The sequence below is a fragment of the Aethalodelphis obliquidens genome, unplaced genomic scaffold (assembly GCF_003676395.1).
Source record: "Aethalodelphis obliquidens isolate GAN/ISIS:26980383/991018 unplaced genomic scaffold, ASM367639v1 scaffold44, whole genome shotgun sequence".
Classification (NCBI taxonomy): Eukaryota; Metazoa; Chordata; class Mammalia; order Artiodactyla; family Delphinidae; genus Aethalodelphis; species Aethalodelphis obliquidens.
In genome coordinates this window covers 9,293,639-9,306,516 of record NW_020837988.1, presented here as the reverse complement: position 1 = coordinate 9,306,516, position 12,878 = coordinate 9,293,639, and the positions used below count along the sequence as shown (strand labels likewise).

The 12,878-nt window shown below is 57.4% G+C and overlaps 2 protein-coding genes across 11 annotated transcripts in view; one reads left to right on the top strand and one right to left on the bottom strand.

Moving 5' to 3' along the window:
• Nucleotides 1-7,044, top strand: part of DNAH17 (dynein axonemal heavy chain 17) — a 162,196-nt gene extending 155,152 nt beyond the window's left edge. The window contains exons 78-83 of the mRNA XM_027080880.1: nt 1,751-1,930; nt 2,293-2,478; nt 3,575-3,757; nt 4,152-4,295; nt 4,789-5,014; nt 6,081-7,044. Coding sequence (XP_026936681.1) covers nt 1,751-1,930; nt 2,293-2,478; nt 3,575-3,757; nt 4,152-4,295; nt 4,789-5,014; nt 6,081-6,328 — 1,167 coding nt within the window. The 3' untranslated portion in view covers nt 6,329-7,044. The remainder of the gene's footprint in view (nt 1-1,750; nt 1,931-2,292; nt 2,479-3,574; nt 3,758-4,151; nt 4,296-4,788; nt 5,015-6,080) is intronic.
• PGS1 (phosphatidylglycerophosphate synthase 1) overlaps nt 259-12,878 on the bottom strand; it is a 44,506-nt gene continuing 31,886 nt past the window's right edge. For 5 of the 10 annotated variants that reach the window (XR_003427589.1, XM_027080872.1, XM_027080875.1 and 2 more), the window contains 2 exons: nt 10,945-11,073; nt 5,531-6,173 (listed from right to left, as the gene is read on the bottom strand). Coding sequence is in view for 6 of the 10 variants with exons in the window: in XM_027080872.1 (XP_026936673.1) it covers nt 10,954-11,073 (120 nt within the window). In the remaining 4 variants the exon portion in view is untranslated. Of the gene's footprint in view, nt 655-5,530; nt 6,263-10,944; nt 11,074-12,878 lie in introns of those variants that run through there. The other 5 variants (XR_003427590.1, XM_027080874.1, XR_003427588.1 and 2 more) reach the window with 4 other exon arrangements.

Below are 12,878 nucleotides of genomic sequence, written 5' to 3'. Positions count from 1 at the left end.
AGAGAAAAAATGCAAGTCACAAGATGACAATCGAGGGGATATTAATGGTTTGTTTTGTTTTGTTTTTTTATTTATTTATTATTTTTGGCCGCGTTGTGTCTTCGTTGCTGCGCTCGGGCTTTCTCTAGATGCGGTGAGCGGGGGCTACTCTTTGTTGCGGTGCGCGGGCTTCTCATTGCAGTGGCTCCTCTTGTTGCAGAGCACAGGCTCTAGGCGCGCGGACTTCAGTAGTTGCAGCACGTGGGCTCAGTAGTTGTGGCTCGCGGGCTTAGCTGCTCCGCGGCATGTGGGATCTTCCCGGACCAGGGCTGGAAGCCGTGTCCCCTGCATTGGCAGGCGATTCTTAACCACTGCGCCCCCCTGGGAAGCCCCGATATTAATGTTTTAAGTCAAAGTTCATGAGAGCACATCAGACACTTGATAAATCAGCAAGTTCTTATCCAATTAACTTGCCCGCATTTGGTAAACAGCGGCCATCCAGGCAGGGCACTGTGGGAGTTACATAAATGCCCACCTTGCCCTTAAACAGCCACAATCCTCGGAGAAACTTGTGTGTGTGCTATGCTGCCCAGCGCATCAGCTGCCACCACACGTGACATGCAGCAAGTCCCAGCGGAGGGGAACGAAAGACACTCTGGATTTCAGAAGCTTGGTCTAAAACAAAAAAAGAACGTAAAATACCTTATTCATAGTTTTTATGCTGAGTGCCTGTTGGAACAATCTTTCTACTTAAGTGGCTGCTGGCAAATCTGAAGTTACGTGCGTGGCTGCCCCGTGCAGCTCCCGCTGCTGGACAGCGCCGTGCAGGAGGTGCAGCTACGTGCTGGGACCGGGGCGGGAAAATGGGTTCCTGGCTCTGTGGAGGGGCCGCACTCGAGCCGCTCTGGAGGAGGAGCACGGTCATGGCCATGTGGTGGCCAAAGGAGCGGCATCCCAGGCTGAGGGCACAGCGTGGAAGCAGAGGCAGAACAGAGAGCAGTGAGAGTGGCCACAGGTGGGATGCACGGAGAGACCCGGCCGCCAGAGGGCGCACTTGTGTGCACTGCCCGGTTTGGTCCGGTTCCCTCGGGCCCGTGAGCCAAGGTTCTGGCGGGGAGGCTACTTGCTGGAGCTGGCTGTGCCACCGAGACCTCAGGGGCACGCGTGGGCAAGGCTACTGGAGTATAATCGGAACCAGGGCCCTTTGGGGGATCAGAAAGTAGACCCACTCGATAGATCCTGAAGGCACAACGAACTGGACGTGACTCATGGCCAGAAAGATCTACGGTGCCCAAGAGCCCATCCACAAAGAGTTACCGCTCTTGCTGGAGACGGCGGTGAAGGGAAAGGTCACAGGTGGCTCCACACTTCCATTTCCAAGCGTGGGGAACAAAGGGGGCACGGGCAGAGGGAGCGTGTGGGAGCTGGGGGAGGGCCTGCGGGGTGGGCAGTGCCGGTGCTGGGGTCGGGGAGGTCACATCAAGGGAGAGCGCAGAGAAGAGGGGCGGGCACAGGGCCGGGCCGTCCTGGCTGGGGGTGGGGTGGAGGCAGGGGAAGCCGGCAAGCCCCTCGTGCGAGGAGCCCGGCAGGAAGAGGGTCAAGGAGGAGCTGGTGGCCGAGTCAGGGGGCAGGAAGGGCCAGGCTTGGGCCTGGTGACCGAGGGTAGCAGGTGACCCTGCAGACCTGGTGGAGGCAGGGGTGACAGGAGGGGCTGGCAGACCCAGGAAGGGGTGGGGCACAGGGTCCCCTGACGGCCGCCGCCCTTCCGAAGGTGCCCTGGGACGATCTCCGCTACCTCTTTGGGGAAATCATGTACGGCGGCCACATCACCGACGACTGGGACCGCCGGCTCTGCAGGACGTACCTGGAGGAGTACATCCAGGCGGAGATGCTGGAGGGAGAGATCCTGCTGGCCCCGGGCTTTCAGATCCCCCCGAACCTGGACTACAAGGTGAGGGCTCCTTCCAGGGACGGGTAACACATTAAACATGAGCTCCCTCTGTGACGCAAAGCAACAGAGGTCAGTGCCGTCCCGCAGGCTCCCTGGCGAGAGCCTCTGTCGCAGACGGACCACCAATAAGCAAGCGGACAGGCAACCCAAGCAAGAGGCCTTGAAAGGCAGCCTCCATGGAGGAGAGTGGAAACTTCCTCTGTGTGCCTGGGGAGCAGCCCCAAAAGGGCGTCAGGGAAATGAGGTTTGGTACAGAGGGCAAGACGTGGACAGAACGTTCTGGGAAGCGATGCTTAATAAACGGAGGACACGGGTTCCAGCTCACACAGCTCTCCCTGCTTACCCACCCCCCCCTTTTGCAGGGTTACCACGAATACATCGACAAGAACCTGCCCCCCGAAAGCCCCTGCCTGTATGGCCTGCACCCCAATGCAGAGACTGGCTTCCTGACGGCCACCTCGGAGATGCTGTTCCGCACTGTCCTGGAAATGCAGCCCAAAGAAACCGGGTCGGGAGCCGGTGGCGCCGGAGTATCTCGCGAGGAGAAGGTAGGAGCCTGACTACCCATCCGGCAACAGAGGAAGGGCAGGGCCTGGGACATGGGGGCACAACGACCGGCAGCAGCCCCTGGGAACTTGTTAGCAACTTCATCGGACCCCACTCCAGACCCCGGGATCAGGAACTCAGGGGTAGGGGAGCCTGCAAGCGGGCTGCTGCAGCCCAGACGGAGCACCAAGTGCTGAGCTAGAGAGAGGCGGGGCGTCTCCGCGTACTCGCCCGAGCAGCCTCCCTCCCTGCGGCTCCTCACTTCCCTGGCTGGGCTCCCGAGAGGGCCTGCCCTTCAACCCTGCCCCGCGAACACAAGGGCAGCAGCTGAAGTCCTGGGAGGGCAGTGCATGTGGCTCAGGCAGGGCAGTCTAGACGCTTAAACCAGTCCCTCCAGATGTGCTTAGGTGAGCACGGGGGACAGATCCCATGAACACCCACCGCAACAGCACGGCGCAGACAACGTAAGAGCATGTAATAAACCCCCAGCTGCCAGGGTTACCTCTGCGTCTAAGAGGCGTCAGCACCTTGGCACTTCTTAAAATATTCCCGACAAGCTCTGCTAAAAATTAGCTAAGTACTGGGCTTCCCAGGTAAGTAGACCAGATTCTTGATTGGAAGACTCTCAGTGCTCTGAGGCCCCTTGACATTTTCTTTGTGTAATGACTGAAACCAGAGATCAGTAGATGCTCTGGTGGCCGTGGTGCTCGTGACCACCATGTGGGCCACCCCTTGAGAGGGTGTGCCCCGCACGGTCCCTGCAGACAGCCCACACCAAGGGCAAGGTGATCTGATGGGGGAGGGAAGCAGTGCATCCAGGGATGTCTGAAGGCACCAGGCTAGGGCAGCCTAATGCTCCCGTGGCCAGAGCCATACGGCCGTGACAACGAAGCCAGAACACTAAAGCCGGATGGCCAAGATTACCTTCCCCTGATCAGACGCGGGGCTGCACCTTCGTGATCCCGTTTTTCTGGCAACTCCACCTGCCTTGCTCCTGGGCTCCGAGTTGAACGTCGGGGCAGCACCCGGGCCCTGGCGCTGGGGGAGGGCTGGGGGTGCAGGCGCAGTGACACGGGCTGGCTGGGGGCTGGCTTCCAGGTGAAGGCCGTGCTGGATGAGATCCTGGATAAGATCCCGGAGACCTTCAACATGGCCGAGATCATGGCCAAGGCCGCCGAGAAGACCCCCTACGTGGTTGTCGCCTTCCAAGAATGTGAGAGAATGAACATCCTGACCAATGAAATGCGCCGCTCGCTGAAGGAGCTGAACCTGGGGCTGAAGGTAAAAACGTGGGTGGCAGGACCTGGGGTGTGACTTGGGACGCGGGCTGGCCACCGCAGGCTGACTTCCCTTGGCCACAAGACCAACAAGCCCCAGGCCGCTGGGCCTCGGCACCTCGAGTTCCCCGGTCTGGAGGAGTGGGCACCTCAGGGCATCTGCAGATGCATCCAGGTGGCCATGGACGCCATCTGGACTGTTCCCTGGCAGGAAACCCTGGTGTGGCCACCACAGGGCATCTGCAGGGGCACTGCACAGACCCACGTCAACTCACGACACAGGGTGGGGGCGGGGGGGGGGGGCTCGCCCACCTGAGAGCAGGTGAAACAAGGCATAGGACTGACCGGGTCTGCATCTGTGCCGAGCGCCCCAGCACCCCTGTCTGCGTGTCCCTCAGGGAGAACTGACCATCACGACTGACATGGAAGACCTGTCCACGGCTCTGTTCTATGACACTGTGCCCGACACGTGGGTGGCCCGGGCCTACCCCTCGAGGTTGGGCCTGGCGGCCTGGTACGCCGACCTGCTGCTCCGCATCAGGGTAAGGACAGGCTTCTGGGGAGCCGCTGGCCTGACTCTCAGCAAACCTGCCCCCAGGGCCTGGGGAGTGAGGCGGGGGGGAGGGAGGCATGCATCCCCGTCAGAGGCCTGGAGGCCCCTGCTGGCCTGGCCTTGGTCAGAGCACAGCCGGAAGGGCCTGGGCCACACCACGAGCACGCAGGCCCGACAACGCAGGAACTTCCTCCCCGGAGGAAGCAAAGGGCCAGCGCGAAGCAAGAGCAGCTTCTGCGGCCACAGATGCAGAGGGCCTCCCAGCAGAGCCCAGAGGCTCCAGGGACACCCGTCACGGGAGCCACCTCCTGGGGGAGAAAGAGAGCAGCAGCCTCTTTCAGACCCAAAGCCTCTCAATCGTGAGCCCCGCTCCTGGACCCTGCTCTCCCCGTCCAGACCGTGAACGGGCGTCTCGGGCAGGCGGCCGTCCTCTGCGCAGAGGCGGGGAGGCTCTAGCACGGCCCCACGCCCATCTCCTCCAGGAGCTCGAGGCCTGGACGATGGACTTCACGCTGCCTACCACCGTGTGGCTGGCCGGCTTCTTCAACCCGCAGTCCTTCCTCACGGCCATCATGCAGTCCATGGCCAGGAAGAACGAGTGGCCACTGGACAAGATGTGTCTGTCTGTGGAGGTGACCAAGAAGAACCGGGAGGACATGACCGCGCCCCCCCGGGAGGGCTCCTACGTGTACGGGCTCTTCATGGAAGGTAACAGGCACTGGCAGGGGAAGCACCAGGGGCACGTGGGCTCACAGTGGCCTGAGGAGCCCAACCACACACCGGCATCCGCTTGGCTCTGCTGCGGTGCAGGCTCGTCCGCAGACCTGAGCCCCCATTTTGAGGCCATGAGGAGCTCAGCCCTGGAGCCCAGGACAGGCATACGTTCTGGGGGTGAGGGTCCAGGAGCCCACCTCTGTCAGGGCTACCGTCCAACCACCGCACCCCCACAAGGCACAGGTTCAGGGGCAGGGAGGCCCGGCCGGCCCCCTCCCCTGAGCCGAGCCCAGTGCGAGGCCATCACATGGCCAGGTCCCAGCAGCGGGGGGGGGCAAGGCTGGCACTCATTCAGTTCCGCCCACGTCACCCCTGTCCCGCACCAGGCAAGGTCAGACAGGACCAGCTGGCAGACCCACTCTGAGTTGAGTGCCAGCGACTCCCCCACCCTCCTTAGCGACTGATGTCACCCCTTTACCCCCCGTGCCCACATCACCAAAGACAAGCAGAGCAGCAACCATTCTCCGTGTTTATTTTGGAATTACAGACAGGAAATCTAAGCATCGTTAAATAGGGTGAGTAGAAATAAGTCTGGTTCAAGGCAGGACAGTTGTATGTGCATATACATATTTGTACTGTGCAGGTGCACATAGGACAGTCGCTACAGAGGGAGGGAAGCAGGGAGTTTAGTCTGTCATTTTCAGCTGGAGTTATGATTTCCTGCCATTGAAACGAAGAAGGCTGACACATGAGGCTCTGAAACCACCACGCACGTAGACAATGGAGCCCAGCGCTTTGGGGCCGATCTGTCCCTCAGAGGTGCACAGCGAGACACACAGGCAGTCACGCCGTGCACACGACCCCCACCCCGTCCTCTGCCTACAGCCCCCCCTGCAGCAATTCCTGTGCAGTCCAGGCCCTGGCACCTGGCCTATCTCTACAGGGGTGCGGGTGCAAGCCAGGCCCCTCCCCTCCCCCACTGCCAGCACGACAGACGGGAACCGGGAACCAGTCACCTCACCCTGGGCCACCCTGACCCTTGGCTGTGCTGTCCCTGCAGGAGCTCGCTGGGACACCCAGCTGGGAGTCATCGCCGACGCGCGGCTGAAAGAGCTGACGCCGGCCATGCCCGTCATCTTCATCAAGGCCATCCCTGTGGACCGCATGGAGACCAAGAACATCTATGAGTGTCCCGTGTACAAAACACGCATCCGCGGCCCCACCTACGTCTGGACCTTTAACCTGAAGACCAAAGAGAAGGCAGCAAAGTGGATCCTGGCAGCCGTGGCGCTGCTCCTACAGGCCTAGCTGGAGCCCCGGGTCCCGCCGTGAGGCCCATGCTGCCCGGCGCCAGGTCCTGACCGCAACTTCAAATTTACAGTTAGGAACTCAGCCTTGCAACTATCACTTATTTTCACAGGAACTGATGATTGCTTTTTTGTTCTCCTAAATAATCGAGGCACTTTATAACCATGCACATCGAGACTAGCCAGAGGGTGGAGGGCAGCCTGGGAGAGGGGGTGTGGATGGGATTAAAACAATGAAGCCACTTAGCCAGGTTTGTCTGATTGATTCACTTGAGCCAGCCTTCAGCCTGATGGCCACCAGGGGCCTGGCACAGGCTTAGGGGTGAGGCCCCAATTCCCGGCAGCCAGGGGAGCATCCCAGGAACCAAACCCCCAAATCCTGACTTCCCACAGGGTCAGCTGGGTTTATCTTTTCCCACCGGTGGCATGTAGGGTTAGAGCTGGAGGCAGCCACACCCTTGCCTGATGCTACCTGCAAACACCCACCACTAAGGGCCAGGGTGTTCCATTCCCGTACAGACAGGAGCGGCCACTGCCACAGGCACTGTCCCCTAAAGCACTATTCCTTCTCTCAAGCAAGAAAACCTCCCTTGATTATGGGTAATGCCGCCTCCCTGCCCCAGAATTCCGAAAAGCAAACTATTCCACGGAGGGGCCATTTCCATACAGCTCAAGTGCTTCCCTGTCAACTTCCCACTTTCTGAAATTGCTGGGAACGAGGGGCCATTTCCATACAGCTCAAGTGCTTCCCTGTCAACTTCCCACTTTCTGAAATTGCTGGGAACGGGAGGGACCACTTTAAACACGTGTCTGTGTCCTGGGAGGTCACAATAAATGGTCGTCCCCTCTTAGTTCTGGGCAGCATCTTCGTTGTCTTTTGTCTCCCTCCCCTCTCCCCACCGTCAGTTCTCACTTCCTGCCACCAGACAAAGTAGACTTTAAAACAATGTCTACAATAGTAGACAAAGAAGGGCATTATATAATGATAAAGGGATCAATACAAGAAGACAATATAACGCTCATTAAACGTATATGCACCTAATATAGAAGCACCTAAACGTATGAGGCAAATATTAACAGATGTAAAGGGAGAAACTGACAATAACACAACTAATGGCAGGGGACTTTAACACCCCTTTAGATCAATGGACAGATCATCCAGAAAATCAATGAGGAAACAGCAGTCTCAAGTGACACGTGAGGTCAGTTGGACTTAATAGATAACTAGAGCACATTCCATCCAAAAGCAGAAGATACGCATTCTTTTCAACGTTCAGGATGGATCATGTGCTAGGCCACAAAACGAGACTTGACAGTTTACGAGCACAGAAATTATATCAAGCATTTTGCCCAACCACAACAGTATAAAACTAGAAAGCAATTCTAGGAAGAAAAATGGGAAAAATACAAACACACGGAGACTAAACAACATGCTACCAAAATCAGAAAATACTTCGAGACAAACAAAAATAAAAATACAACTTTCCAACATCTATGGGACGCAGCAAAACCAGTTCTAAGAGGGAAGTTCATAGCAATACAGGCCTACCTCAAAACAAGAAAAATCTCAAAACAACCTAACCCACCATCTAGGAATTAATTAGAATTAGAAAATGAAGAACAAACAAAGCCCAAGTCAGCAGAAGAGGGACAACTGCTCAGCAGCCAAGACACCCCGACTTCCAAAAAGGTGAGCGTGTCCGCAGGCACTGCGCCCCAGGGCCGCACGCTGCAGCACCGCAGCAGGCACAGGCGACAGGCGCACGCGCGCACACACACGCGCGCGCGCCAGCAGGGAAGGGACCAGAGGTGGCCCGCCTCATCCGGCCTCATTCTGTGAGCTCCTGCTCCAAGGGGAGCAGGTGGCTACCGCGGTGCTGGTCCCAGGGCTGCCCTGGGCCAGGCCCCCATCTGACGGACCCAGGTAATGGGTGCAGACAAAATGAGACGACGATGAACTGGGAAACCAGGGGTACAGGAAGGCAGCTAGCAGGGCCCACAGACTCCAGCGGGGGCCCACAGGCTGGCACCTCGGTGTTTTCTAGCTTCAAAGCAGAGTAAAGCAAGCACCATGCCGCCGTCCCACACACACACCTGGCCTCCTCCTAAGTTCAACTTGATGCTGAAGTAGTTTTGTGAAAACTTTTTTCCAAGTGTTCACCCAATCCTTGGGTGAAGAAGAGGTCCTAGAAGCCCTAACTCCGAGGCCAATAATTTACAACAATCCTGGGGCCTGGTGGGGCTAAGAGGGAGAAGGAAAAATGCCCCTCAAATCCTCCCTCCCTGGGGCCTAGAGAATCCACCCCTTTGGAAGGCAGGAGTCCTGCCCCCAGAACCTGGCCACCGGGCAACCACCTCTGCCGGCCAGGAGGGGTCACTACAGCCCTTCGTGTCCAGGCTGGAGGGCCAGGAGAGCCACCACCCTGACTGGAGGACATAAAACTGCCAGTGGCCACCAGGCAACTCATTTTAATCCCTGGTAATAACCAAAAAATGGGGAGATTTTCCAGTTTTGCCTTTAGAGCCTGAAATAAAACATTTATTCCACACTCTACACATTGTGGGTAGATGACAAAATTCTCTTCGAACTTTGCGAGAGATGATTCACCTTGCTTGGAGTTGCAATCCAGCCTTGGGGAGGCAGAGCCTGGGACAAAAGCTATGCTGCGTCTGAAGGTGCCGTGACGCCCGCAGCAGTCCTGGTGGGTGGAAGGGTAGGGGCCCTGGCTGGAGCGAGCGCCCGGGGGGTGGGGTGGGGGGGCCGCCCAGGACCGTCCCAAAGGCAACCAGCAGAGACAAAGCGAGCAGCTCGCAAAGCGGGCAGCCACAGATTGCTCAAGCCCGGCAGTGGCACAATGCTCGCTCTGGCCCCACAGCATCTGCAGGAATGCAAACGCTGTTTACCGAAAGCCTCTCTCCAAACAGAAACCCAGCGCCCCGGCACAGGCACATTCTTTTGGCTTCCCTCCTCTCACTGTCCCACAGGACAATTTAATAACTAGTTTGGAGGCAAACAGTGTTAACTGATGTGCCACTGCCCCCAGGCAGCGTGGTGTGGCCACTGCTCCACCCAACTCCCCACCACAAAAGCCTGCAGATCTGCCCAGGCCCAGGGGAGGGGCTGACGAGGTGATCCCCGCACCGGCGCCCCACGCACACAGCAAGGTGGCGCGAGCTAGGCCAACCACGGCCTCCCAAGACCCACGGACGAACGCGACCATCGGAGCCGCCAGCCCTTTGGAGGGAGACACGTGAAGCTGCCTCCAGGGCAGGTGGGCAGGGATGGAATCCCGTCTGCTGCCCCCAGCCCCAAGGATGAGCTGCCATGCCCTGGGGCTGCGAGGCCTTCTCTCTGGGCAAGGTTCAAGCACCTGAAGGTCTGGGGACTGGGCAGGGAGGTTCTGAAATCTGCTCCTGGAGACACTGAGGGCGGCGCAGGAGCACACGGGTAGATATCAGAAGAAACACAGGTAAAAGAGTCAAAAGTGGCTGCTAGGGGGAAGGAAGGGCAGCTGCATCTTGGCCTTTCAGTATTATTTTACTCTCTAAATTCGCATGTTATTTGAATGAAATTTAAAGTAATTCAAATGCTGAGAAAAAAATGAAACAAATAAAATTTTTTAAAGTGAGGCTGAAAAGAGAACCATGGTACCAGGCCGCAGGGGACGCGGGCCACACACAGTGCCAACGCGGACGACGCTCGGCCGCTCAACCCTTCATCCTTGTCCTCCCGCCTCCTCTCTCCCTTCCCCACAGGCCAAAGGCCCAACCATTCCCATCCCCCCAAACCCCTAGCGTGGGCTGGACCAGCAAAGTCCGGCCCAGACCATCCCACCCAGGAGACTGATCCCATCTGGGGCCACACGGCGGGGAGGTCAGGGTCTAAAGGGATCTGAAACACACGGGGGACTCAGGAGAGACACCGCCTCCGACGGCAGCTGCACCCTGGCCGGCCTCCCGACGTCCGAACAGCCAAGGGGCAGCTCAGGTGAGGCCTCGTCTCGTCCTCCCGTGGGACACGGCCAGAGGCCCGGCCGCCAGGGGAAGGCTCCTGGGCGGGCGGGGCACGTCCTGCTACCAGCTGCCACCACGGCAGCATCTCATCTCCGCAAGCGCACGTCACAGAAACGTCAGGGAGATGAGGCAGCAGCCCCGGGGCCTCTCATGCTGGCAGCTGCAGCGGCCCAGGGCAGCAAGCCAGGACGCTCCCGACCAAGAGTGCTGCCCCTCCGCTCCCACTGCCTTCGGAACGGCGTGCTCAGCGGTGAGGAGGGGGCGCAGAATCTACCTCTGTACCCGGTGGCCACCAGGCCCTCACCCCAGGGCCGCCTCCGGCCCCCGGGGAAGGGAGAGCATTGGTGGGCCCCACAATGCTGACCGCACCACAGCCCCAGGACGTGGCAGAAGGGAAGAGGGCTGCCTCACTTAGCACCAGGCTTCCAAAACCTCCACAACCACCCACGAGCCCAGACATACACCCCTGGACATGTAACCAAGAAAGGACGGAAGGGCCCTGGAGTCCCTGCGAGAGGCCCTGGGGACCCCCGCTGGGGGGAGCCCCCTGTCCCTCTAGTGACCCCCTGGGAAACCGCACTGGGCCGGCCTGGTAGTCAGTACCTGCTGTCCTCAGAAGAAGTTCTTAATCAGCGGAGTCACCATCTTCACCCACAGCTTCACCTGCCGGCTCGGCTGCTCAAAGGTGGCAGAGGACACCGCACCAGACCTCAGGTAGAGCTGCGCCTGCTCCTGGGGAAGAGGGGCGGACAGGGGTTGGGGTCAGCTCCAGCACCGGTGACACGGCCCGCCGGCCCAGGGGCTCCGTGGGGGCCCCAGCGCAGGTCGCCCCGGTACACATTCCTTAGAAAAGCCAAGAAGCCAGTGTGCTTCAATTTTTAAGACCAAGCAAGATGTGTGTGGGACAGGCAATTTAGAGTTGAAGAAATACAGCTGGTGGAAAAAATATTTAAAAGTTCGCCCTCACTAAATGAGGTAGTGCCAATTAAAATAATGAGATTTTCTTTAAATGAGACACAGTTTTTTCTTCTCTCAAACTAGCAAAAAGTTGTTTTGCATCATCGCCCTCTGCTGACGAAGGCCGAGGGAACAGGCACTCCCGGACGCGCTGGTGGAATGAATGGAAAGGGGGCTCGGATCATCTGTCTGTAGAGCAATTTGGCAACAAGTACCAAAAGCCTTATAAAGCTCCACTTGCAAGAGTTTATCCCGAGAAAACAACTGTGCACTAAGATCCCTGTGTACTGATATTTATCACAGCAACATTTATGACAGAGAAAACCTGGAAACCCCCTAAATGTCCACCAACCAGCTAATTAAATATAATAAACCCATATGACAAATCAGCATTCACCATAAGATAATCATACTCTAGAAAAACATTTACTTAACAATACGGGAATGTGCACAAATATATTAAGTGAAAGACACTAGACATGAGTTAACATACACAATATAATCCTACTTTCGTGAAGAAGAAAAAAACAAGTTACACGTCTCCATACGCACACAGAACCAGACAGACAAGGAGCAATCAAAACGATTTCAGTGACTCTCACTGGATGAAAGGTTTAGCGTCTTGTAACTTTTCTCGATTCTTACAATGAACGATTCTTACATATTTAAAAAACAAGTTAAAAAACACTGATAGAAGCCTCATCTTAAATTGTGTTTAGAATCTTTGAGAGGAAAAACTGCCTCTTTTTAAAACATTACACCCTACAAGTGCTGTGCTTCCTTAATAAGGTATCGAAGCTTTCAAAGGGCAAAAGGCAGCAGTCAGGGGATGTGATTCTGTTTCCACCACCAGGAGTGGTGACATCCCTCTCTGAACCTTCTGTCCCTTTAATCTATAAAATACTGACTTAACCCACACTACGGTGAGGATCCACCCACGCTGGCTTTGCAAACACCCTGTCCACTGCGGGACCGGGAGCCCCAAGGGGACAGTGGATGCCGCCGCACCATCCCGCTGGGAGCTGGACGCTCTCTTCTCTGGGGGCAGGAACGGAAGCCACGTCCCTGGCAAACTCCTCTGACCCAGTGAGGACAGGGGATGAAGGACACCGCGCCCTCCAGGACACTACAGAATTTGCCCACAGCTCTCCGCGGCACGGGCTGGGGCCATCTCGTGCCCGGCCTCACATCCTCCTGCACGTGTTTTGCGCTCACTCCCTTGTGAGTGGGTGCTCCCAGGGCCGGGGTCCCTGGCGCTTCAGGTCCGAGCAGACTTTGCCGGCCGCCCGCTGACCATGGCTGGATGGGCCTCATGGAGGAGCCAGCCGGTCTCGGGGGGCTGCTTTGCAGAAGTTTCCACAGACCCGGCTCCAGCTTTATGTTTTCCAATGAAGACACAGCCAAGATTTCAATTAAATTACCAGAAACACTTAAGTCTCCTCACAGACTCCACACGGGGATGGAGAAGGAAGTCAGCTGGTCGAGGTTACAATGCTGTTCAAGGGAGTCTTTCTTAGGTCACAAGTGGTAAACCGTGTCCTCTGAACAAAACCAGGAAGCTTTCAGTTTTTATTGTATGT